The following is a 26,516-nucleotide window of genomic DNA, read 5'->3' as shown; positions in this document are numbered from 1 at the left end:
AACCTCACCAATGCCGTTTAGACTGAACGGGTGCAAATTCCCATAGACACACTCCAAAATCGTATAGAAAGATTGTGATGGTCAGATGTCAACATACATTTGGCCGTGTAGTGTATGTCCTCCTCTTTGTTTTTTGCACATTGAGAGCTTACCAGCCTTGATTCTGATTTGAATTCGGTGTGTTGCAGGTTGTCTGTGCTTTACGTGTGTTTGGATTTGGTAAAGAGATGCACAGCGCTTTATCAACAACTTCCTGCCTACCAGCACATCTTCCAGCCAATCAGAATCCTCCTGGCTAAACATCTTCCTGTTACAGATTACCCAGCAGCCCTGCAAGTGAGCAACACACGGTGTCTCGCATTTCAGAACAGAACACAATAACACGTTATTTGCAGGTGTGTAAACGAGTTGTGTGCTTTTGCCTTGTTTGTAGGAGCTGCACAAAGAAATCCTAGAGGTCATCCCGGAGACACCGTCCCAGCATACACCACTAGTGTTTGATAAGAAGAAGCCCATCCCTCTCAAACTGCTGCAGCCCAAAGTGGTAGAAGTGTGAGTGCACATACAGTGTGTGATTATAGCTAGTGAGTGCGTGAGTTATACCCTGTGTGTGTGTGCCCAGTAGCTGACGGACGGAATTTATATTAATTATTAATTATATTTGTATAGAGTATTAAAGTCTCAGCCCTGTCATACTGAGTGTAATGTTCTGCAGTTTGCATATGATGTAGTTTTCATTTTAATAACATACTCAGTGTGTGAATCTTTCACACATTTTATTTCATGAATATTCACACATTTGATAATTGTATGAATGTAGTGATGTTTTGGTGTTGATGGCATTTAGGGTGGACTACGGGAGGAAACGAGGGAACACAAAGGCGGAGAAAGAGAGAGAGCGACTGAAACACAAGTATAAGAAAGAGTTTAAAGGTGCTCTGAGGGAGATCAGGAAGGACACACGCTTCCTCGCTCACACCAAACTGTCTGACAGCCTGCGCAGGTTAGTGCATTACAGAGTACACGATATAGTGCACATTACACTGTACACTGTATGCCACACACACACACACACAATCCAAATGAAACTAATACCATAATGATTGACAAATGAGATAAAGAGTGTAAATGAAGAGGCTAAGTGTGATGTAAATTTTTCTGTCGTTATGTAAGCATTATTCCGGTCATATGTAGTGTTCTGAAGCATGTGCGTGTGTGTGTAACAGGGACGCGGAGAGGAAGAGGAAGGTGAAGGAGCTGTATGGTAGTTTGGCCACTCAGGAAGGTGAGTGGAAAGCACTGAAGAAGAGGAAGAGGAAGTGATGTCACAGTGCAAACCCTACTTCCTATGTGAAAAGCTGAAACTAAGTACAGTTTAGCGTTGGAGAAAGTGAGGACATCGTGATTGAGTAATACACTTTTTATTCTGCAAAACCAGTTTGTACATTGTGGTGTTTTGTGAAATGAGCAACTATTAAACCCACACAGAACCTCGGACGTGTGTGTGTGTGTGTGTGTGTGTGTGCGTGTGTGTGTGTGTGTAGTCCACCAGTTATCAAACTTGTCTTAGCCAATCAGAACACATTTAAAGACTGGAAAAAGACCAGGTGATTTGTTTTCTAACAGTATGGGGGACTCTGTGCCAATGATAGCCTCAGATTCCTGTTCTTGGCTGATGGGAGTGGAACCTGATGTGGACTGTTGTAGCCCGCCCACCGTAAAGTTCTATGTTTTGTGCAATGCTGAAATGCTTTTCTGCTCATCATGGTTATAAAGAGTGATTATACAAGTCACTATTCCTTCCTGGCAGCGTGAACCAATCTAGCTGTTTTCCCAAATCCCAGAATGTCACCAGTTTCTGTAATACTCAAACTGGTATTCTGGTACCAACATTCATGCCACGGTCAGAGTCACAGAGATCACACTTTTCTCTTCCTTCTGATGTTTGGTGTGTATATTACCTGAGGCTATTGACCTGTATTTGCATGATTTTTTTGCATTGTGCTGTTGCCACATGATTGGCTGATTAGATCACTGCATGAATGTGCAGATGTACAGGTGTTCCTAATAAAGTGGACAGTGAGTGTATAGACAGCACTCTGACACTCAGAAACTCTGTTTTTGACTGGTTTGGTTCTAATCACCACACATGCTAACTCAGTAGTGCACTCAAGTCAAGCTTTATTAAGATGTGTTCAGGACAGTTACAGCAGATTTTGGGTGAAGGACATCTCAGGAGGCATAGTTAATGGTGGTGGTCAGTGTGTGTGTGTGTGTGTGCGCGCGCATATTGCGAGATGAAGTGCATTAGGCAGATTCTTCAACTGCAGCTGATGAAGTTGCAGAAGTTCCTGAAGCATAAAGAGGAACAACAAACACTGTTTTAGTAAAACATTCATTAAGAGGAACAGAGTTTATTCGTCATACACAAAAACACTTTTACAAATTTGAATTTTAATCTGTATTTAGTTGACATTTCCTTTTTTCCCCCCCTTCTTTTATATATATTTTTTCTTTTATTATCATCTATAACAATTTACTATAACTATGTACAGCACTTTAGTCAACTCTGGTTGTTTTAAATGTGCTTTTAAATAAATTAACTACTTACAAAATGACTCGATAAATCGTGCGTTATAAGAAGTAAAGACACACTTCCTCACACACACTGAGACTGACACCATGCAAACACTCCAATATCAAATCACCAGCACAAGGAACAGTGTGTGTGTGTGTGCTACACTAAAAGAGCACCATGAAGGGTTCTTGACCCTTCAGCAGAAGAACCTTTCAGAAAAGTTTCCAAGTGGAACCCTTTTAAAAAGCTAGAACTATTAACCATCTAAAGAACCAGTGAGGAAGAATTTTAGACAAAGACTTAAAATAGTAACATTTTAGTAAGAACACTTGGTAGTGATGGTTTAGGTTTAGCGTGACTCTACCTGCTGTGCTCTCGCTGACTGAGATCCCGAGTCGCTTCTCTTCTCCTTCCAGAAGTTTCCTGTAGGTGGCGATCTCAGCGTCTAACTTCAGTTTGATGTTAAGCAGCTCCTGGTAGTCAGTGAGGTATTTGCCCATCTCCATCTTGGTTTCACACAGCTGGTTCTCGAGCTGAGCGATGATGGCCTCCAGGTTGGACATCTTGTCCAGGTGAGACGCCTCCATGTCGTCCAGCTGTTGTTCCAGAGCGGCGTTTTTGGCCCTGAGGGCGTCGATTTGGTTCTGCAGGTCGGACGCTTCGCTGCTCAGAGTGCTGATCTCTTCCCTCATGGTGGTCATCTGGGTCTCACGTTTGGCGGCGCTCTCCTTCAGCGTGTCAAATTTCCCTTTGTACCACTTCTCCGCCTCCTGGACGTTGCGCGCAGCAACAGCTTCGATCTCGGCACGCGTCTTGCGCAGGTGAGCGGCTAAATCGGGCCGATCCGAGTCGAGCTCCACCGTCACCTTCGACTCCTCGATCTGCTTCATTAGCTCGGCCACTTCCTCACTGTGTAGCTTCTTCAGGAACTCGATCTCAGCCACCAGCTGCTCCACACGTCTCTCCAGGTCAGACTTCTGCAGCGTGGCGTTGTCCACGTCCTCACGGAACTCACGCAGGATCATCTCTGCCTCCTCTGTGAACCAAACACCACATTTATCTTCAGCTAGTTTTTCTTATCTTCAGCTATTTGTCCTACATTTTGTAAATCATGACCTTGGCTAGTGTTTCTACATTACACTAAATGAGAGCTGACTGATGCTTTGTGATGCTCCTTACATTCATTACAGAATTATTTTAACAAGAATTCAAATCAACACAGGATTTATGAAGCTTGAGTTTCTATCTGCAGTGTGCAGTATGCCGAAATACTGTCTTCTGATGATTTCAAGCTGTTACTGATATAATTTCACCCCGCTAAATCTAGTCAGTGTTTGGAGTCACCTTTAAGTGCAAGCTCTTCCTCCAGCTTCATGGTCCAGAGCTCCACTTCCTCCTCCGCATATCCCCTCTCAATATCAGCCGCTCCTTTCTCAGCCGTCAGTGCTGCGATCAGGTCCTTCATTTCCTTAAACTTGGCCTCGTACTCCTCACCCAATCCCCCCGGTCCCGCCTTGTATCGGCTCTGCAGGCTCTGCAGCTCCTCCCTGAGCGCCGCGTTCCTCTGCTCCAGAGCCTGAACCTTCTCAATGTAGCCGGCAAACCGTGCGTTAAGTAGCTGCATCTCCTCCTTCTCGTTTGCATGATGCTGATGAAGCTCTGTGCCGATCTCCACGGCACCTCCCTGGAGACCGGCACGTCCACGGGCCACCGAGGAGGACGAAGAAGCTCTGCAGCGGGACGGAGACGGGCTCTGAACCCGCATCCTGCTCGACCCACTCACTGTTTTCTGAGAATAGCAGCTTCCTCTCATGGTTGTTAGAAGTTGTTAGCGCTTCTTGTCTTTCTGTCTTAGCTTCCTTCTGAGCTTGAGCAGGTTGATCGTGAGCCACTGGAGGGAGGATTAGCTCTTTTATACAGTCAACAGGAATGTATCAGAGCCTTCTGAAAGTCTCATCCTCCGCTGACATGCTGTTAATGCAGATAGTGACACTCCTCCCAAAGCTCCACGGCCGTGAGGTCTCATTAGTGTACGGCGCAGTGAAGGCTATTGCACCCACATGCTACATAGCAATTTAAGCTTGTCGAGCTGCTATTTTTACAAAACAGAGACAGAGCAAGAAACAATGCTGGCTTAAAAACTTTATCGATATTGTAACTGTTTCAATTTCTGTTCATTTTAAGTGACATTAGCAAGCATCTTGCTGACAGAAACTGAGAAATTGTGAGACTGGAAGCCACACCCTGTTCACTACATAGTGCACTATGTTGGGACCACCATTTAGTAGACAGTGATGTTCAATGAGCGAACTTATAACGCTACTTGATCCTTTTTAAATGAATATCTAAATCCATAAACAAAAAATGGCCAGAAATAAACTCAGAAACGTGTCAGAAGTTGGGTTCTGTCTTCACATTCCTTTAATACAACATTATAAACCAGCATTTTTTTTTTTTTTTACCAACATGAAGAAAAAGACCTTCATAATACACATGAACCTTTCTTTACATGTCATTACAAATTGTAAAGATTGTAGCACCGCCCACAAGTGTGAACCAATCAGAGAGCAAAACATTCCACTCATTTCAGTGTATTAAACGTATTGACTAAGCGTTTGAAAGAATCAACAGGCTTGTGTCCATGTAAGAAAACCTAGAGAAATGAAATACCCATAATGCACTGTGGAGTTTGAAGACATGGCCTACACAGTGAATAAGGTGTGTGGTCACTCCCACAGGGGACTGATTATGCTGAGACATTTCAGACATCAGCCTTAGTAACTCAGACTTTCCTACTTGGAGATGGTTTAAGAGTGGGTGTGTGTGTGTCTGTTGTCGTCTGACCCTCCGGCTGGTTTTCTGAGCCAAAGTGTTTCCACTCCGACATCATTAAAGCTGAGGAGAGAGCAGTGAATATGAGAGTAACGATGCACTGGTATATTAGACACCACTCGCACTGTCACCATACACTAATGTCACACTGAAGTGCTGTTATTCCACACAGGCATCACCGGCTGTGTTCCAAACACCTCCCTGCTCCTTACGCTGCAGAATCATGTGCGCTTTCTAGTACACTAATGCAGGGAACAAATTTGATGTTCTACAGACACACATGGAGATGGATAGACCGATAGAGACAGTTGCAGGAGAAAGACATAAAGATAACTGGACTATTAACTGATAATTAGCAGCTAATATACACTTCTGCCCCCACTACTACTCTAACTAGGGTTGTGAAATAAACACTACATTCAATCTGGGCTGTGAATTCAACACTACTCCCACTCCTGTTTGGGAAATAAGCTCCCATTCAGAGTTCACACTACTTCCTTTCAGGGTTGTGAAATAAACACTGCTACCACGTAGGATTGTAAATGAAACAACCAGAGATGTTCACCTTTCATTATCGCTGTGCTCGTGTTGTGTTTAATGGTTTTCACTAAACACAGCTCCGATTGTGTCTCATTCTACAGGTGTTTGTGAGCAAGTCCACTTTAGGATTTTATCTCTAATTTTAGATTCTCCCTCATTTTATCCTCCTATTCAGAACTAACTGCATCCAGGTCATTGTGTGTGTGTATGTGTGTGTGTGTGAGAGAGAGAGAGAGAGAGAGAGGATGAAGGCCCAGTGTGAAATTCAGTACTGCAGTTATAATGAACACCAGCAGCAGCGTCAATCACTCACGATGACAATGAACCTCTGTGACTCAACACAATTGGACACGCCTATAAAATAATAATAATAATAATAATAATAATAATAATTCCATTCATCCATTTTCTATACTGCTTTCCTTCAGTTAAAGATATCTAAAGAAATCCTTCTCACCTGATCCAACGTGGATAGCTGTCTCCTTAATAGGAGACAAAACTCCTGTTTTGAATGCTATTAAGACATTAAGACCCACCCCCCCCCCCAAAAAAAAAGAGAGAGAGAGAAAAAAAAGCGTCCTCTATTTCAGAAAACCAGAATATGATGTAATGTAACCTGCATCAGTGACTGATCTTTTATTTATTTATTTATTTCATTAAAACAAATCCAAACATTGAACATGTTTTTAAGCTCTAAAATAAAACTATTTTAGATCATATTGCATTTCTCATGACTTTATTTACATATGTGACCTTGAGGGAGTAATCAGATTACATTACCGTCATATTGTGATACTTGGATTACGTTACTGATGAAATTTTTTATGAACTGTAACGGAATACATTTTAGTAAGTAACCCTCCCAACCCTGCTCTTTACTGACTCAGGTTTCCTCTAATTGAATCGTCGTCATAATCATACGGATGGCAAAAGAAAGTAATCATTTAGAGATATGACTCATGAGTTACTAAAATCTTCATCCTCACTATAATCCTGAATGAATTCACTTCCATATCTCCCACACATCTTCCTAAATAACTCAAATTATCATCATTAAATAAGTTCTTTATTTATCTAAATAACAGATTTATTATAAAAATCCTGATTTAATGATTTGTAACTGCTGTCTCCTCAGTAAAGTTCATTATCATAATTGAGATTCATGTTTGATCGATTGATTTTGTGTATTTTTATTTTTGGCTGTCTAAATAAATTACTATAAATTTATCCCAGTAGGTCTAATAATAATAATAATGAGAATAATTACAATAATAATAATAATTATATTAAACATTAATAACAGCTGTCGTCAGGTCACTGCCATGGCCCCCAGGCGCCGGTGTGTTGGGGGTCACAGCGGGGGTCGTCGGGGGGGAAGGTGATGGGCTGTGCCCCCTCCTGCAGCTGCTCTAACCGCTTTAACAGGAAGTCCACAATTTCTGGGTGCTGATGGGAAATTTCATTTCTCTCTTGTGGATCAGCGTCGATATCAAACAGCATCACCTGCTTAAGGGGAGGAGCTTCATCTGAGACTCCACCTACCATCTCACCTGGACGAGGGAACCACACAGGACAACCTACACACACACACACACAATGATTCAGCTTGTGAGGTCATTAACACACCCTTCAGTAGAATACCGTGTGTGTATGTGTTAAAATATATATATAAACAGTAAGCAACACTAGTGGCTAAGTATGTATTTTTACACAGTAACACACACTAACACATCAACATGCTACCACACTGACACACACTAACATAACTAACACTTAAACATCAACTTTGTTTGGAAGTTGGAGTAAGTCTACTGTTAAATCACAAATGATGATGTAGAGAAGGACTTTTTTAAGTATCAAAGTTATCACCGTGCTACCCTATTTACATCTCAGATTAGAAATGTGATTTTTTTTACATGACAGTTGTCTATCCTTTTTCATTACTATTCAATTTATAATCAATACTAATTGATAATAACAGATTTATGATCACTGCCTTATGATATTCCTAATTAACACACTACTATACCAACATATTACTGCATTACTACACTAACAATGTTTTTGTTAATTAAAAATGGTGGTATTAATTAACACTGCACTCACCAGGATATCCAGTCAGGAGCTTCCAGTTCTTGTAGCGAATAGCAGCATGCATGGAGACATTAAAGCGTGGCACAGAATCTGACCCTGTCCTTAATGAGTTTCTCCTTAACGAGTCTCTCTTTAATGAGTCAAGCATTTCCTGTTGAGCTCCTGCATCTTTTCCTGGACCTCCAGACAGACATGACAGAGAAAAATCACAAATATAATAAATGCTAATAAAAAGCTAACAGGCTAATAACAACTTGTCTCTCTGCTGACCTGCCTCACTGTTTACCTGTCTCACTGCTGAACTGTATGACTGTTCATCTGCCACTCTGTGGACCTGTCTCACTGCTGAACTGTATGACTGTTCATCTGCCACTCTGTGGACCTGTCTCACTGCTGAACTGTATCACTGTTCATCTGCCACTCTGTGGACCTGTCTCACTGCTGAACTGTATGACTGTTCATCTGCCACTCTGTGGACCTGTCTCACTGCTGAACTGTATCACTGTTCATCTGCCACTCTGTGGACCTGTCTCACTGCTGAACTGTATGACTGTTCATCTGCCACTCTGTGGACCTGTCTCACTGCTGAACTGTATCACTGTTCATCTGCCACTCTGTGGACCTGTCTCACTGCTGAACTGTATGACTGTTCATCTGCCACTCTGTGAACCTGTCTCACTGTTTACCTGTCTCACTCCTGAACTGTAGCACTGTTTACCTGTCTCACTGCTGAACTGTATCACTGTTGTTCTGCCACTCTGTCTCACTGCTTACCTGTCTCACTGCTGAACTGTATCACTATTCATCTACCACTCTGCCTCACTGGTGACCTGTCTCATTGTCTACCTGTCTCACTGCTGAACTGCATCTCTGTTCATCTGCCACTCGGTCTCACTGCTGACCTGTCTCTCTGTCTACCTGCCTCACTGTTGAACTGTAGCACTGTTGATCTGCCTCACTGTTTACCTGTCTCACTGCTGAATTGTATCACTGTTTACCTGTCTCACTGCTGAACTGTATCACTGTTTACCTGTCTCACTGCTGAACTGTATCACTGTTTACCTGTCTCACTGCTGAACTGTATCACTGTTTACCTGTCTCACTGCTGAACTGTATCACTGTTTACCTGTCTCACTGCTGAACTGTATCACTGTTCATCTGCCACTCTGTCTCACTGCTGACCTGTCTTACTGTTTACCTGTCTCACTGCTGAACTCTATCACTGTTCATCTGCCACTCTGTCTCACTGCAGACCTGTCAAACTGTTTACCTGTCTCACTGCTGAACTGTATTACTGTTTACCTGTCTCACTGCTGACCTGTCTCACTTCAACACTCACACTTTGTAGTGAAAATTGTTAGTGTCTGATGTGTATTTTTTCTCTTACATGGAGCGATGTCGATGTAAAGCGGATCAATGTTGTGTAACAATTCCTGTCTTGGAGAGCCTTTTCCTTTGCTGACACACGCGCACACACACACACACACACATCTGTTTTTATCATACTACATGCTCTAGACCGTGTAGAGAATATTATTTACTATAATTTTATAAGCCTCACAATAATCTAATACTACTAATAATGGTTTTTAAAATACACAAAATAATATACAAATATAATAGTTACCTGATAGTGTCCCACACGTTAAACCCATCTAAAGGCTTCGTCCCATTGGTCGATCCTCCAGCAACACCCACCAGCGTGGGCAGCCAGTCAGAGATGTGTATAAGCTCTTTGCTCACAGTACCGGGTCGTTCCACCAGTGGTCCAGTGACAAAGGCCACACCTTTGACTCCGCCCTCCCAGAGAGACCATTTCCTGCCACGCAGGGGCCAGTTACTCCCCCCGGACAGCGTCTGACCCCCGTTATCTACAAATCATTGTTAATGATAATAATAATAATAATAATAATAATAATAATAATAATATTACATTACACATTAGTACACTACACATGGGCTGTATGCTGTGTTTTTTAATTGTGTCTATTACATGTGTGCATGATGCATTGAAGACATTTGGGTTTGAGACCAAAAGATGAAAAGGATGAATATGAGACAATAGATCAGAATTATAGCTTTCATTTCCTGATATTTACATCTATACATATTAAAACATAGCACCTTTGGTGGCAGACCACCCAATTATTAGGTAAGCAAAAGTATAGGAACAGATAGTCTTAAAGTACATTAAAGTAAACCCTAGTGCCTGCTCAGTGAGGCGTGAGGTCCCTTTCTAGAACCTTTAAACTGACTGTCCCTAAATGGTGGAATGAGCTTCCAACCTATCTTGTCCCCACTCAAAAAGCACCTCTACTCTGTGCACTTTGCTCCTCTAGTACTCAATCAAAAAATCTTATAGGGTAGCACTACTTGCATTGTTCTCTGCTTCATATATCTCATTGCATGTAGTTCCTCATTTGTAAGTCGCATTGGATAAAAGCGTATGCTAAATGAATAAATGTAAAGTAAATAACACTTAATATTTGGTTGCATATCCCTTGTTGTAATAACTACATCAAGCCAGACTGTATACGTATATTAGTGCATAATTGCTTGTGTACCTGTGGAGAAGATGAGGATGGTGTTGTTCCAAATCCCTGCATCCTGCAGCGCCCTAGTGATGTTCCCTACGGCTTCATCCATAGCCGACACCATTCCTGCATAATGCCTGCGTGAAGGGTCCTTAATGAAGTTGTAGGGGTCGGTGTAGTGCTCAGGCACCTGTAATGGATCGTGAACCGCTTGCAGAGCTACGTACAAGAACAGAGGCTGGAAAAAAAACAACACCACATTATTCACTACACCCTACACACTAAACACTACATACTACACTCTATACACTACTCCCTACACCCTGCAGTGTGTGTGTGTGTGTGTGTGTGATTACCATGTGTGTGTTGTGTTTGAGTATGAGGTTAACTGCTCGGTGTGTGAAGAGTTCAGTAGAATATACTCCGCGGTATAATGGTGCCGTGTCCTCGCCGTCTCTAAGGTCCAGAGCGCAGCGAGTGACATTCAGTGGTGTGATGGCGCTACAGCGCTCATGAGTGTAATAATCCTCTGATCCTGTCAAATAACCTGCGAAACAACAAAAATACACAATAACCAAACTAAAAACAAAGCATAAATATATTACTATATAAAACTATTAAAATATATAATAAAACAAACACTAAGGTTACACCATGGCCAGGTGATATCACACAGGAAACTCTGAAATGCAGGAAGTGGACAGTATCAGACACAGAAATAGGAACTCAACCAGAATCAGGCAGAGAGGGATGAAAGTATAAATCCATTTGTGTTAAACTTGGTTCAGAGTCTCAGTATGACATCAGTGGGAATTTAATCACATGATAATGTGGACATGGCCTGCGTGAGTGAAGTGAAGAGCCGAGACAAGGCCCACCCACCAAAGTAGGAGTGGAAGCCTCGGCGGGTGGGCAGACACTCCCTCCGGTACATGCCCAGGTGCCATTTGCCCACCATGTGGGTGGAGTAACCTGCCTCCACCATTAGCTCCGGCAGCAGCTTCTCCTCCAGAGGAACACAGTATGGCTGACACGGCCAGATAATCTGATGCTGCATCCCTGTGTGGATCTACATACACCATGCACCATACACACCCACACACATATATATTTATGTATGTATGTATGACATAGATGTTGGTAACTGCTGATGACCTGGGAATTTCTCACACATCAGTCTCCATAGTTTACACACAATGGTGCAAAAACAAAAAACATTGAGTAAACGACAGTTCAGTACAAACATTGAGTATCAACAGCTTTGTTGATAAGAGAGGTCAGAGGAAAATGGCCAGATTGGTTCGAGCTGCCAGGAAGGATATAGCAACTCAAATAATCACTCTTTACAACCATGGTGAGCAGAAAAGCATCGCAGCATGCACAAAACATTGAACACTGACATGGATGGGCTACAATAACAGAAGACCACATCAGGTTTCACTCCTGTCAGCCAAGAACAGGAATCTGAGGCTATCATGGGCACAGACTCACCCAAACGGGACAGCTGAACATTAGGGGGACAAATTGCCTGGTCTTTTTCAAGTCTTCAACAGTTTCAGTGAGTCTGTGCCCAAGATAGCTTCAGATTGTTCTTGGGTTACAGGAGTGGGACCTGATGTGGTATGCTGCTGTTGTAGTCCATTCATCTCAACGTTTGATGTGTTGTGTGTTCTGAGATTCTCTTCTGCACAACTAATATATATATATATATATATACACATATACACACATACAGAGAGAGCGAGAGACAGACAGAGAGAGAGAGAGAGTGTGAGTGAGTGAGTGAGTGAGAGAGAGAGAGAGAGAGAGAGAGAGAGAGAGAGAGAGAGAGAGAGTGTGTACCTGGTATCTCCCTGTCAGTAGCTGGTTCCTGGATGGAGTACACAGCGGCTGGACGTAGTAGTTCTCCAGTCGGACCCCGGCGGCGCTGAGCCGGTCCAGGACGGGAGTTTTAATCTCAGATCCATGATACCCCACATCATTAAAGCCCATATCATCAGCCAGTATAAACACCACATGAGGAGGAGATTGACAATGCACAAACAGTACAAACACACACCACACACACAGCGAAATGATGAACACCTTCATCACTGCTTCACAGGAGTCAACTCTTCAACTTCAACTCTTCTGCACACACACACTTCCGCTTCTGTCTGAACGCACAAAACTGAAACTATCCTACAATCATCATATAACACCTAATAATCTCTAATTAAAGTTGCATGGTTTTAAATACAGATGTAATACTCCGCTTTGTTCCGTTTAATCGGCATTTGCGGAATCAGTACTGCACAACTTCAGAACAAAACTTCATTGCAACACGACTGACCAATCAACTGACGGCTCATCACGTGATTTGGTCACATGGTCAGAATTACGGAAGTATATTTTTTTCTATTTTAATTTGTGTAAAATATACGCTTGCAGGTAATAATAATAATAATAATAATAATAACAATAATCCTCCACTACTGGATAATAATAAGATAGTATGATGTATTTTGTTGTTTTGGCATCAGGAAAGGAATAAACAATAAAATTTCGTAACACAGCAATTAAATTATTTGGTATTTGGTAATTATTTTAAATATATCTTAATTTCCTAGCTTTGCACCCTTCTTTTACCTTTTTTTAATTTAATTTTTATTTATTGATTTTAACGTTTTGTCTCACCCTCAGCAAAGGTAGATCGTTTAAACAGGTTTGTCTAGTTATGCAAGGATCAGTGCGATTAATTAGTGTCTCAACACACCCACACACACTGATTTACTGTTGTGTTATGAGTATCAACATAAAACATCCAACATAGAATGTCCAGTCTACATATACACTAATTAATAAAAGGACGATAGCTGTTTTAATTTAAAATAAAGTGCATGTGACGGAACTAACTAAATAAAACTGCTCTTAATAATAATATGAGGGTTTGGGGTTTTAAAATTTAGGCACAGAGGTGGCTCATGGCTCCAACAAATAAATACGCTTTAAAACGTGTGAGAATTCACACGTAACACACACATAACATAATGCACTTACAGCTGATTAGAAAGGAAAGATCACCACACGTTTATATTTACCGTATTTTCCAACGTACCTGCTGTACACCAATCACGAGGCGTGTTGTTCGCGTTTTCGCCTCTGATTGGCTGAGCTTCGTGCACTGTGATTCGTGGAGTGACTGGAGCGCGAGGTTTGAATGCGGTGTTGACTTAGTTCGAGTTTAGGTCAGTTTAGTGTAGTCTCTTCGGAGTAGTGTGGTGTAGCATAGCATAGATTAGTTTAAGCGTTACGAAAGGAATATTTATAAATATATGTTTATGTAGATTTGAACTATCTGGGTTTTTTTTTGTTGTTGCTGCTGAAGGAGTTACAGAGTAAGGTAAGACTGGTTGTTAAAATAACTGTTATTAACTTGACTAATTATCCAAACAGGTAAGAACCTCGCTAAAAGTGTGGCTAGGGGTTAGCATGATTAGCTTAATGTTTTACATTATTGAGCGTTCGTTTTAAAGACGAAACTTTGTTACAGTCGTTTTAAACGTATTTATCGTGAGTTTATGAGTTATTTAGCTGACCTTCATTAGCATAGAGCAGCTATTCTAACACCAGCTATAATTGTGGGTCATAATTGAAGACAAACTGCGTTAAATACCAGAAATACGACCGCAGAGAATTACCATTCTATTGCTGCTTTAGTTTTTTTTTTTTAAATTATTTATTTATTTATTATTTTAAAGCTCGTGTATGTGTTTTTTAACTGCTGTACTGATTTAGGTAATGACGTAATGACTTTAACATTTAATAATCTACGTCATTAGGCAGTTAAATTTGTTATTATATTAGTTAACTATATTCACCAATTATTCTAATTTCTGTAGTAACCGCTCATTCACAGAGAATTGTAAGGTGGATACCCTAAATAATCTAAAACTAATAAGATGTTAATGTAACATTTGTAGAAGGGGTCTGTGGGTTAATGTAGAAGGGGTCTGTAGTGTCAGTAGTTTTGTTATGACAGTTTGTAGTTGCCATAATGTAAGTGTTAACAGAGACTAATTTGTTTGTGTTCCACAACATTAAATCTAGTATGAGTGTCGTTCTTTAATAAATAAAGAATTGCACTTGGTGGCAAATTGCTGTACTAGATGAGCAATGAAACACTTGGGGATGTGCTGTGATTGGAAAATAATAAATTTCTGTGTTTGCTCTAGGCTACATAGTTATAATTATATATATATATATATATATATATATATATATATATATATATATATACATACATATACAGGCTGAAGTGGTGATGGACCCAGTAGCTGATTTAAAGCCAGCACTCTGACACTTGTGTGTTTGGTTTATAATGTATTGTTCAGTGTTTTTTAGACTTCCAATGACTCGGCTTGGCGGGGGAGAGAGAATTTCCAATTGTTATGATTAATAATATTAGTATTTAATATATTTTTTTTTTATCTCACTGATATAACTATGTATTTGTAGATGACAGTTCTTCTCTTTTCTTTGATGCTTTGGCAATACTGTAACTGCCTGTGGTTATAGCTAAAGATTCTCTCTCTCTCGATTTAATTAGCTATGTGTTAGTTTACATACAATTAGTGTAACACAGATAGTTGTTGTTATTATTGTGTGTTTGCAGGTGTGTGCGAGATGAGTACGCCGGTGTATGCCTCAGATGAGGAGGAATGTGTGTTGGAGTCGACGGCGGCTGATCTCGGCAGTCACTCGCATGCCAGACGCCTCCAGGCTCAGATTACAGACCTTTCAGTCATCGGTCCTGCAGAAACACACGAGCAGCAGGTCAGACTTGCACACACACGTTGCTCTATATGAGTCATTATGGGCTGACTTCATTTTGCTCCTGCTCTCACGACACCCCTTACAGCATAAGGGATCAAACTTGCCCAGACTACCCACAAAGGTCCGGTGTGGCTGCAGGTTTTTATTCCAACCACACAGGAGCCACACCTGGCAACGATGAACTGATTAAACAGTTGGAATCAAGTGTAGCTCCTGATTTGGTTGGTTTGAAAGCATATTGCCATACCGGCCCTTTTGCGGAAGAGCCTGCATAAGTGCCTGAGCGTAATACAGTGAGTGTGTGTGTGTGCACGCAGGTGAACAGAGGTGAGCGTGCGGAGGAAAAGCTGCAGGTGTTTCTGCGTGTCCGTCCTCTTACAGATGCAGAGAGACAGCGTGGAGAGGATCAGGTCACTTTGTCAACCTCACATAAACATTCTGTATTGTATTATTCTGTACAATGCGTGCCGTAAGAGTAATAAGCTGTGTGTGAAACGTCACTGTATTTATGGATCGGTGTGATTGTATTGTGTTGGTGTGATCGTAATGTTTTTAACATGGTGTGTGTGTGCGCGTGCACAGGGCTCTGTATGTGTGCAGAGTGAAGACACACTCCTCCTGAAGGCCCCTAAAGACTCACACAGCATGAAGAGTGCAGAGAGAGGAGTGTCACAAAGTGTACACAAGTTCACCTTCACACGGGTATGCGCACACACACACACAATCTGTTTAATCAGTGTGTCTTATGGCTGCTGTGTCGTGGTATATGATGTGTTTACTGCATTTATTCCACTTTACTAATGGCTTCATCCTGATCAGCTCTGTGTACATTGTTGTTTTGATATATTTTGGAAGATATAGTACTCTATAGTGTATATAGTAATCTGTTAATAGACATGCACACTGCTGATGAGTTCTCACAATACTGCATTGTGTTCAGAAGAGTGTGTGTGTGTGTGTGTGTGTGTGTAGATTTTCAGGGAATCAGCATCTCAGCAGGAAGTGTATGATCAGGTGATGAAGGAGATGGTGCGAGATGTCCTTCATGGAGAGAACAGGCTTCTCTACACATATGGAGTGACCAACTCGGGCAAGACCTTCACCATTCAGGGTAACACGCACACAAATCCAGTCACACTGATTGCATGAAATGAACATAAGCACTGTACTGTAGACATGATGATTGGTGAGGACAGCAGTGTGTTAGTGTGTCTGTGTCCTGTGTGTCCCTGTGCAGGCTTGGCAGGTGAAGCCGGTCTCCTCCCCCGAGCTTTAGTCTCAGTGTTCACTGCACTGGCGGGACAGCTTTACCCCCGTGCCGACCTGAAGCCCGTTCTCAAGCAGGAGGTCCGCCGACTCAGCGATGCAGAGGTCCGCACCGAGGAGGACCGACTCCATGCTCTGCTGCGAGAGGTACATGCCCATAGGGGATGGAGCTAACACCCCCAGAGAGCACCGACTGGTTTAAACCAGACAAATTAACTGTGTGTTTCTTTTCTCTAATTTGTTGCAGTAGTGTATGTGTGCTTTCACATATCTTGGGTTAAAGTGAAAAGTGAGTGTAGTACTGTGATTTGTGTGTTACAGGAGGAGGTGTGTAGGAAACGTGGGGGTGTAAATGCAAGTGTTAGTTGGGACAGTGGGATCAGTGGACTCTCAGCCATCACACGATTGGAAGGTGAGACAGGTCCAACAGCTACATGGATCTACACACAGCTCTGTTCTGATCTCATGATGTAAAACATTTCAGTGGTCTTCAGCGGTGTAGTGACTGATAAAGTTTGTTTATATATTTTTACAAGTTGGATGCAAATCACTTCCTGTTCACTATTAATGCTGCCTGCACATGGCAGAACATAAGTGTTGTAGCACCTACATGTTGCCCTGCATGCTAGACACTGTCCTTTTAGATTCACATGTTATTGTGTAATAAATATTAACTAAATTATTGGCACACTCGGTTTTGTTTGGGTCACTCATCTGCATTAATGCAAACACCACTCAATAGTGGAAGGAAGACACTCAGTGGAGCCATGCCCAATTTAATGTAAAATAAGTTTTGCGTTTTGTTTTAATTGCCTAGTCGTCACCCCACAATCTCTATAGAAGCTCTTGCCTTCGTGCGGCTAGATCACGATTCAGATTAGGTACTGAACTGCACTGTCCTGTGGAGGAGAGACGTATGGTAAACAGGTGCTAAAGGGAAATTGGTCATCATCGGGTTTATTTATTTACATAAGCTACAGTTTGTCCTTGTATATGTATGTATCCTAACCTCGTACTGCTGTGTTGCAGACTCGGACGGTGTGTGCGTTGACCTAGAGGGAGCGGGTCTCTGCGATGTCGCCGTGGATAAAACGCTGCACTTCGGCATCTGGGTTTCATTTTACGAGATTTACAACGAGTTTGTTTATGATCTGCTGGAGCCACCCACATCTCTGCACACACAGAAGAGGAATACACTGAGACTGAGCGACGACAAGCACGGCAACGTCTATGTCAAAGGTATACATACACACACGCGCAGTATCTGCTTTATAAACTTTCACACACAGGGCTCTATGGAATAAATGACTACAGGACAGAGGGTTTTCACTTTGTTGTGATTTATAATTCGTGACATTTTTTTCAGGGGAGTTTATTTGCGCAGGCGGTCAGTGTGTATGTAAAATTTGTCACGGCAACATCTTTTTAAGAAACAGCTGAATGTCTCTGAGCCAATCAGGTTTCAGAAGGCAGCAGAAGCAGCCCATGCGACATGGCCATGTCCACTAGGGATATGGGGAGCAGGGGGTCTTGTGTTGAACAGGCTTGTGTTTCTGTAAAGTGTGGTGTTGTTTTGAACAGAGGTGTGTAAGTGTGTTGTGTTGTGTTGTGTTGTGTTGCGTGCAGATCTGACTTGGGTGAATGTGCGCAGTGCTGACGAGGCATGGCGAGTGCTCACTGTAGGGCGGAATAACCAGAGCTTTGCCAGCACGCACCTCAACCACAACTCCAGCCGCAGGTTAATTATTATTATTTTTTTTTAAGATGACAAGTTTAAATTCTAAGCAACTGTTGTAACTTAAGGAGAAGCTCCACCATCCTCAGCACCCACACACGCGATCATAGTAGAGGGTCTTCGTTCTGTTTACGGATGTTACGTAACCACGCAAGGACAACCGATGTCACAAACAACCTCAACTGACATTTCCCATGAAATCCGACCCAACAGCTCAAATTATAGATAATTATTTTAAGCTTCTAGTTGCAAATCAGGGAAAGATAAGGAAACCGTTTTGAATGCATATTTTTTTATATACTTGCTCATTTTTAACCAGAAAAAAGTTCTATACTGCTGCTTTAAGGATAAAGTATGACGTGTGATGCAGACGAAGAGACTCAACAAACTTCAAACTGATTTATTATTTATAATGAGTTCCATTTTATTTAAAAATCATTTTATTAATTTTTTTTCCCCTGTGACAGAAACACATAACAGAACGAAGTTCACTGGATAGGCACGAACATCGCTACTCTTTATACACATGTGTAACTTATTTGCGTTTGTGTGTGTTTCAGTCACAGTGTGTTTACTGTGAGAGTGCTGCATATCCAGCCGGAGGGGGTCGCCACACGCATCAGCGAGTGAGTTACACCACTAAACATTTTATTCACACGCATAGAAATCTGTCACTTGTTGTGAGAGAATGTCAGAATGAACCACGCTACATTCAGAGCCGAACCCTAACCTCCAAAAAGTTTGAAATAAATAAAGAGATGAAGGGTTTTGGATACTGAGGTTAAGTGTGTAATGTTACACTTACAGTGACACAGTAGTCAGTTGAAATGCTTTTGTTTATTAGTATGCAAAGATATTAATAGAAGTAAGTGTGTGTGTGTTTTCAGGTTGTGTATGTGTGACCTGGCTGGCTCGGAGCGCTGTAAAGATCAGCAGAACGGAGAGCGGATGAAGGAGGCGAACATCATCAACACTTCCTTGCTCACACTGGGACGCTGCATCAGTGCGATGAGACACAATCAGACGTACAGGTGAGTGTACGCACTACACAACATGCGTTTGACACTGATCTCCCCGAGTGATCAGTGTATTACTCATCACGAGCGCTTAATGTGTTAGCCCCCTTGATCAGTTAGTGTGTCGATCACCCGAGTGATTAGTACGTTGCCTGTGTGTCGTAGGCAGCGCCCGGCGCAGGTCGTTCCCTTCCGAGAGAGTAAACTAACCAGAGTGCTGCAGAGTTTCTTCTCAGGACACGGCCGTGCCTGCATGATGGTCAACGTTAATTCCTGCAGTTCCAGTTACGACGAGACACTGCACGCCCTCAAGTTCTCTGCCATCGCCACACAGGTAAAACACACATACACAAGTATGCACCCTGCACGGCTTCAAGCGCTCTGTCATCGCCACAAAGGTTAGGGCTGTGCAATTAATTGGATTTTCAATTTCAATTATGAAAACAAAATAATCAAGATAAAACGATTATTGAGCCGCACTGAAAGCGAGCCTTTCGTCGACAAGAAAGGTTAAACCATTTCAGCCGTTTCGAAACAGTTTGCTTTCAAGGAGTCCGATGTGGAACAAAAAGAAATAACGTTTGGTATCACTGGAAAGCTCATTTCCTCTAGTGTCATGACCGCTGGTCTAAATACACTCATTTCCTTTCTAGAGCTCACTAATAGTGAGAAACTACAGACTAATCTAAACCAGGAGACAGAATTTCATTGGCTAAGGAAGTTTAAAGTTAATTTCTGATGATGCAATTCGCTGAAATGCGTCACATTATGTGCTCCACTAGCTTTGTTTAATTTATTTCATTAAATAAATTTATTTAATTTTGTTTTACATATTTATTTTCAGTTAACCCACTGTTAAAAATACAATCATTTATTTATTTATTTATTTATTTATTTATTTATTTATTTATTTAAAAAGTCCAATAAATACATGATGTTTCCAAAGTCAATGAGTAATCATGTTTAACAATCGTAATTGATTTTTGCCATAATCAAGCAGCCCTAACCCAGGTAACACACACTCATTTGGTGATGTTGTTGACGTTCTAGCTGGTCCATGGTCCTGCCTCTAAGAGCCGAGTGGCCTACATCCTCTCCTTGCTGCGTGATCACACAGACCACACCCTGATGGAGGAGGACGAGGAGGAGAACAGTGACGAGGAGGAGGATGTCAGCATTTTCCAGCCTGAGGTGAGTGACTGTTACTGATGTCCACAGTGATATCTTTGCTGTAGACTTCTCCTCTCAGTGACACAGGCATGTGCAGTGTGAAATGTGGGGAAATACGACCAGTCATCATACACCACTACAGCTCTTTAGATTAGGTATGACGTATCCCACCACATCCCGCCTCTTGCATTTTGATTGGCTAGTCATTTGTACGTCAGACATTACTGAGTGGTTTAGAATTCCTAGTGATTGTAGGCTGGGCGTTGAGGTGAAAAACACTTGATTTATAAATGCAAAAAAAATATTTACAAAATGGGGAATCCAGACAAAGCACCGACGGACACAATTCTACATACTACCAACAAATATTATTAGTATGCAGGAATTCCTCTTTAGTCTCACACATGACATTTATGGTTTGCGTGTAGGCTCTGTTGAAGGCGATTAACGTGCTAAAACGAGAGGTCCTGCGTCAGCGGGAGGAGAAAGACGAGCTGGAGCTGAAGATCAGAGAGCAGGTGTGTACGGAGATGATGGAGGTCATCAACCGCATGCAGCTCGACTTCAGGTAACAGAAACATGCACACACTACTGGTCCAAAGTTTGGAGACACTTGACTGAAATGTTTCTCGTGGTCTTAAAAACCTTTTGATCTGAAGGTGTACGATTAAATGTTTGAAATCGGTGTTGTAGACAGAAATATAATTGTGCCAACATATTAATTTCTTTCATTAGAAAACTAACATATTATTTATAATAAAATATTTTTTTTAAGTGAAGGAATTAAAAAAATTTTTTTTTAAAAAGCAGCCAATAAGTGTCCAGCATAGGTGTGAACTCCTTTAATACTGTTTAAAAAGCATCTCAGGGAGATTACTCAAGAAATCGGATGAGAAAATGCCAAGAAAACATTTCTGGAAAGTCTAGGCAAAAAGGGCGTCTATTTTGTAGATGCTAAAATACTAAATTATTTAGATTTATTTTGCATTTTTTATCACAACACAATTCCCATAGTTCCATTTGTGTTATTCCAGAGTTTTCAAGACATTATTATTCTAAAACCGGGGGGTAAATAATGAGTGTGTCTCTAAAATTTTGACCGGTAATGTACATTGCAGCGCAGGTTGCACAACTTAACACCCATTAAAGACTGAACATGGATAGATAGTCAAATAAGCAGACAATGTTAAATAGTCAATAGTGGCTGGATGGATAGATAGATAGTGCTGGCTCAAATTTTGCCTATTACCTGAAGACACTTAACATAGAAACAGATACATATTCAATTGGAGAAAGAAAAATAAGACACCAGCCGTGAGTGAGAAGAAGGAAGGGTCCAGGTTTATTCGTTCCGTTCCACCACACGAGATCCCCACAGTTTGAGACGCCCCAAAATGCGATCTAAAAGACCAGAGCTGAAGCTCTTCTATTTATACATTTTTCTTAGGGTCAGGATGACCCAGACATCAATATGTTTAGAGTTAGCTATCCCAGAACACCATTACGTACATCAATTGGCACTGTTGAGCGACCCTTATCACGCAGGTGCAGTTCCGGCTCCAAAATATATTTTGTCTTGTTTCACTCTTTAAAAATATCTTGACCTTGTCTGTGTCGCTCCCTGACTGGATTTTCGTCGAGAACGGACACTTTCAAACACACCATCTGTACATTATGAGTAAATTTTATGTTTGTTCTACATTTCTTTTTTTGTTTATAGTGCTTGCATGTACGTTACCCTATAATAGTTTTTCATGAAACAGATTAATTTCTGTTTTCTGCATACACACCAGGCCTGTGTGTGTGTGTGTGTGTGTGTGTGTGTGTGTGTGTGTGTGTGTGTGTGTGTGTGTGTGTGTGTGTGTGTGTGTGTGTGTGTGTGTGTGTGTGTGTCTGTCTCTTAGTTGACCACCTGCCTGCGTGCAGACGTACTCCACCTACGCTCTGAGACCTGCCGCACTTAATCAAATACATGTATTGTTATCCCCCTGCGCCTTGCTTATCTGTGTGTTGTGTCTTAGGTGAATATCTGTTCATACAGTCCACCAGCCCAGTGAATTCTCAATAAGATTACATATTACTCATACTAGGTCTCCCTCGTGTTTATTTCATGTATATTTTATATACAACAACAGATAGACAGACAGATGAATAGAGGTGGGGTATTGTTGAAGTAAGTACATTAGTGAGTTCTGGGTTGCAGGGAGAGAGCAGTCAGTACACTGTAAAACATACAGTGTAGAATAGAGGTGTATGTCTCAGTGCACGGGCATTGTGACTGTGGACATACGATGATAATTGCAACATTTTTGTCTGACTGCAGTGAGAGTATGGAGAGTGAGAGAGAACTGATGGAGAATCGGTGTGAGAACAAAATTACCAACCTGAAGAGCAGTTTAAAGAAGTATTACAGTCAGCAGCTGGAGGTGAGACGTTACTGATTTCAAAGCCTCGCTATTGACTTCAACACTGCGGTACTAACCTCAACACCGAACTGCTGACCTCGGCACTGTGCTACAAACCTCAACACTGTACATTACACACCATGTTTCTATCACACATGACCATATTCTTACTATATATCCTGTTAAATAAAATGACCCTGTGGCTACTTCTCAAAATGTGTACAGTCAGTGCAGTAGTGTTCAGGGACACTCGGTGTGTAGTGTACTATTAATATCTGGGTTCTCTAGAAGAATCTGTGACCAATGAAATGTGCTAAAAAAAAAACAAAACCCTGTGTTTAAGGAGCGAGACGAACAGATCGAAGAGCTCAGTGCAGCCCTGAGAGAGAAGGAGGAAGGAAGCACAGCTCCTATTTTTCCTTCTCTGGTGGAGTGCGATGGACTCCGGCGATCTCGGCGCATAGCTTCATCACACAAACGCAGCAGCGGGAACGAACTCGCGGAGTTGGAACACACTAACGCCGAATTAGCACAAGTTAAAGCTGAGCTGGAGCAGTGCAGAGCTGAGCTTGACCTCAAACAAACTGAACTTACGCTCAAAACACTCGGTAAGATAAAATGCCACATAAGATAAAATATACATACTCGTACTCAGCAAAAAAAAGAAGTCCCTTTTTCAGGAGACTGTATTTTAAAGACCATTTTGTAAAATCCAAATAAGCTTTACAGATCTTTATTAGAAAGGGTTTAAACAATGTTTTTCATGCTTGTTCAATGAATGGTCTGCACTTATATAGTGCTTTTTTAAACCTTAGTGGTTCCAAAGCATGTCAGTGAACCATAAACAATTATTGCACATGCACCTGTAGAACAGTCCTTAAGACACAGACAGTTTACAGGCGGTAGGCAAGTAAGGTTATAATAACTTAGAACATTAAAGAGTCCTTTCTACTGACTCTGAAAAAACACCAGAAGAAAGATGGCTAGGGTTCCTGCTCACCTGCATGAACATGTCATAGACCTGCTGCAGGGAGACATGAGGACTACAGATGTGACCAGAGCAATAAACTGCAATGTCTGTAATATAAGACGCCTAAGACAGTGCTACAGGGAGACATTCATCACCACAACATCTACATCTTACATCTGTGTCTCACCTCTCTGTCTTACTTTCCTCAGAGCTGAAGCGTTTTCAGGATCATCCAGGAGCCTCAAGCCTGACTGTGACTGCAGAGCGCAAACTCCTTGACGGACAGAAGGTATGTGGTTTATAAAGTGCACCTATTTGAGCCTGTAGTGTTTTCATAATGATGATCGAACCCATCAAACAGTTTAGAACATCAACAGTGATGGTTAGTGTCCACTGAGGGTTTGCACCCGATCAGCCTACAGACTACCCATAATGCACTGCTTAAAGAAGAAATGTGCCCTATATAATGAATGGAGTGTATGACAGGATCACAATGTTTATATAGTGAACCAAATTCATTACTGAACACACTAACCCCCTAAGAGTGTGTGTGTGTGTGTGTGTGTGTGTGTGTGTGTGTGTGTGTGTGTGTGTGTGTGTGTAGACTCTGAGGCAGTTGCGTGCTGATCTACACACACTGGTGTTGAAGCTGCAGTCTGGAGAGCGAGCGTGCTGTCATTTTACTGATGGAGAGAAACTCCGCACAGCCCTGAACACCGCTGACTCAACACTCATCAAACAGGTATTATTATACACACACTTGTGGCACCGCCCTTAACTCCACCAACATATCAAACAGGTACAGATCAACAGGCTCACTCTGCGTGTGTGCCCGTGTTTTTCAGGATCAGATGCTGATGGAACTTCACTCGACCCTGCAGCTCCTTAAAGCACAGCTCCATCGTAAAGATGAGACTCTGGCAGATCTTAAGCGACCTTTCACCGCCACTACCCCTGTGACCCCTAGCTCCTGCAGTAGGCGGGGCTGTGGAGTCGCTGTGGCGATGGTCGAGAACCAACCCCCAGACAAGCGAGCATTCCTGCGGCTCTTCACGCCGTCACGTACCAACAAAACGAGAGTGAAGGCAGACAACACAACACCGTACGCCCGTATACTGCGCTCACGCCAACCCTCTCCCCCACCCAGCCCCGCCCTCACACGCAGGGGCAGATTCTAATGACACTCACATGACTCCTGATTCTTCTGAGATTTACTAAGGCGTTAAATATCATCACGTTATACTTCTGTTACTTCCCAATCCTAGTCCCATTCTGCTTTTGTAATCATGTGTAACACTGATACGAACCTTTTAAACATTACTCATTTAACTAGTCCGCTAATTAACAGCCCTTCCTGGGTTGAAGTGGGTGTGTGGGGAGAAGGGACACTAAAACATGCAGGACCAGGTTTAGGAACTTGTGCTGTAAAGCAGAACATTTAATTAGCCAAGCTTTATGGATTAACGGGGCAGCAGATTTCCTCTGTTCATACTTACACTGAAATGTCACATGTAGAATTTATTATACTATTAATTATTAAGCAATTCTCCATTAAGCCTTTTCCCTAACAACCTGTTCGTTAAGCTAAAGGGCAGGACAAGGCAGGATTTCCATAATTACCTACTCTAATGGCTAATTAATGTAATAACAATCAAGCTAATGAATGTATTATTTTATATGCAAAAACTATTACAAAATATTGTAATATTTTGTATATATGATCATTAGCTTATTGATTAGTGACTCATTAACAGTATAAATGTGACTCTTAATGTAAAATTTGAAGTCTGTCCTGTAAGTTTATTCCACATATTGGATTGAATTGATGTTCTCTCTGGAGTAAAAAAAAAAGAGTTTGTAATAAAGGTTAAAGCTTTAACGACAGCGCAGTTTGTACAATTGTGTAGAACATCTGTAAGAGATTACACACAGCTAGGCTAACTGTGCTATCTATGCACACAGTTTATTACGCAGGGCATTCTCAAGGTATTCATACATTTTTTTTAATCTTTATTATTTTTTTACTTCGTAAGATTGACATGAGCAGTGTGTTCATGTTGATAGTCGTGTGTGTGTGTGTGTGTGTTGTGATTTATAGATTGGATATAGAGTTATGATGCACAGTCATACGCTAAATTTGTATTCAACTCTTTTATGCTGTTAAGTACACACTTTAATGTTAATACGAGTTCTGTGTAAAGGAAATATTGCGGTGGACTGAATAAAATACTCCTCTATACAGCCATAACTGGGATTGTTTTTAATCCACACACACTGGATGCATCAGTTTTGGATGCACACCTTAAATCCTTAAAGGATCTGGTATACTTTTTTTTTACGCGTATGCTAGCGTATACACACACAGTCGTTCGCGTAGCCTTTCAAATACTCCATTTGACGTGTACGCGGTCGACGCATGCGCATTACGACAACTTGCACTACCCCTCCTGGCCAACAAGAGTCAGAACAGAGCAGTAAAGCAGGTCTTCTGGGCTGAAGGACGACAACGAAGAAGAATGCTTGGGCAATCTCTCGCGGCGATTAGCACCCATATATAAATC

General features: G+C 41.7%; 4 protein-coding genes across 4 annotated transcripts in view; 2 read left to right on the top strand and 2 right to left on the bottom strand.

The window, feature by feature from the left end:
* Nucleotides 1–1,494, top strand: part of nop14 (NOP14 nucleolar protein homolog (yeast)) — a 15,617-nt gene extending 14,123 nt beyond the window's left edge. The window contains exons 16-19 of the mRNA XM_053648246.1: nucleotides 189–336; nucleotides 434–552; nucleotides 848–1,003; nucleotides 1,227–1,494. Coding sequence (XP_053504221.1) covers nucleotides 189–336; nucleotides 434–552; nucleotides 848–1,003; nucleotides 1,227–1,323 — 520 coding nt within the window. The 3' untranslated portion in view covers nucleotides 1,324–1,494. The remainder of the gene's footprint in view (nucleotides 1–188; nucleotides 337–433; nucleotides 553–847; nucleotides 1,004–1,226) is intronic.
* Nucleotides 1,495–2,273: 779 nt separating this feature from the next.
* LOC128622053 (vimentin) lies at nucleotides 2,274–4,391 on the bottom strand. The gene is made up of 2 exons (XM_053648247.1): nucleotides 3,923–4,391; nucleotides 2,274–3,614 (listed from the first exon to the last, which is right to left on the bottom strand). The coding sequence occupies exons 1-2, from the start codon at nucleotides 4,389–4,391 to the stop codon at nucleotides 2,818–2,820; spliced, it is 1,266 nt and encodes a 421-aa protein (XP_053504222.1). The 3' UTR covers nucleotides 2,274–2,817.
* Nucleotides 4,392–6,573: 2,182 nt separating this feature from the next.
* LOC128622051 (arylsulfatase B) lies at nucleotides 6,574–12,975 on the bottom strand. Its single transcript, XM_053648244.1, has 8 exons — nucleotides 12,421–12,975; nucleotides 11,461–11,647; nucleotides 10,935–11,125; nucleotides 10,609–10,816; nucleotides 9,672–9,915; nucleotides 9,432–9,502; nucleotides 8,057–8,224; nucleotides 6,574–7,527 (listed from the first exon to the last, which is right to left on the bottom strand). Exons 1-8 carry the CDS (start codon nucleotides 12,667–12,669, stop codon nucleotides 7,265–7,267), a joined length of 1,581 nt encoding a protein of 526 aa, XP_053504219.1. The 5' UTR covers nucleotides 12,670–12,975; the 3' UTR covers nucleotides 6,574–7,264.
* Nucleotides 12,976–13,636: 661 nt separating this feature from the next.
* Nucleotides 13,637–26,221, top strand: kif20a (kinesin family member 20A). Its single transcript, XM_053648241.1, has 19 exons — nucleotides 13,637–13,960; nucleotides 15,233–15,393; nucleotides 15,711–15,803; nucleotides 15,976–16,095; nucleotides 16,366–16,504; nucleotides 16,631–16,806; nucleotides 16,981–17,071; nucleotides 17,689–17,898; nucleotides 18,286–18,397; nucleotides 18,955–19,020; nucleotides 19,282–19,425; nucleotides 19,576–19,744; nucleotides 20,461–20,601; nucleotides 21,009–21,148; nucleotides 22,904–23,006; nucleotides 23,329–23,593; nucleotides 24,165–24,244; nucleotides 24,560–24,697; nucleotides 24,801–26,221. Exons 2-19 carry the CDS (start codon nucleotides 15,244–15,246, stop codon nucleotides 25,131–25,133), a joined length of 2,670 nt encoding a protein of 889 aa, XP_053504216.1. The 5' UTR covers nucleotides 13,637–13,960; nucleotides 15,233–15,243; the 3' UTR covers nucleotides 25,134–26,221.
* The last annotated feature ends 295 nt before the right edge of the window (nucleotides 26,222–26,516 follow it).

The sequence above is a fragment of the Ictalurus furcatus genome, chromosome 18, assembly GCF_023375685.1.
Source record: "Ictalurus furcatus strain D&B chromosome 18, Billie_1.0, whole genome shotgun sequence".
Taxonomy (NCBI): domain Eukaryota; kingdom Metazoa; phylum Chordata; class Actinopteri; order Siluriformes; family Ictaluridae; genus Ictalurus; species Ictalurus furcatus.
Note: the sequence above shows the minus strand (reverse complement) of the source record. Positions and strands in the feature narration are given on the sequence as shown.

What these genes read in the sequence shown, in the direction of transcription:
- LOC128622053 (XM_053648247.1), bottom strand. Translation starts at nt 4,391, where the DNA reads ATGAGAGGAAGCTGCTATTCTCAGAAAACAGTGAGTGGGTCGAGCAGG. An exon ending in GGAAGAGCTTGCACTTAAAG is followed by an intron (nt 3,615 to 3,922) that starts GTGACTCCAAAC and finishes TTTGGTTCACAG; the next exon opens with AGGAGGCAGAGATGATCCTG.
- LOC128622051 (XM_053648244.1), bottom strand. Translation starts at nt 12,669, where the DNA reads ATGAAGGTGTTCATCATTTCGCTGTGTGTGTGGTGTGTGTTTGTACTG. An exon ending in TTACATCGACATCGCTCCAT is followed by an intron (nt 8,225 to 9,431) that starts GTAAGAGAAAAA and finishes GTCTGTCTGGAG; the next exon opens with GTCCAGGAAAAGATGCAGGA. An exon ending in GCTCCTGACTGGATATCCTG is followed by an intron (nt 7,528 to 8,056) that starts GTGAGTGCAGTG and finishes GTGTGTGTGTAG; the next exon opens with GTTGTCCTGTGTGGTTCCCT.
- kif20a (XM_053648241.1), top strand. Translation starts at nt 15,244, where the DNA reads ATGAGTACGCCGGTGTATGCCTCAGATGAGGAGGAATGTGTGTTGGAG. An exon ending in GTCGCCACACGCATCAGCGA is followed by an intron (nt 19,021 to 19,281) that starts GTGAGTTACACC and finishes GTGTGTTTTCAG; the next exon opens with GTTGTGTATGTGTGACCTGG. An exon ending in AGACACAATCAGACGTACAG is followed by an intron (nt 19,426 to 19,575) that starts GTGAGTGTACGC and finishes TGTGTGTCGTAG; the next exon opens with GCAGCGCCCGGCGCAGGTCG.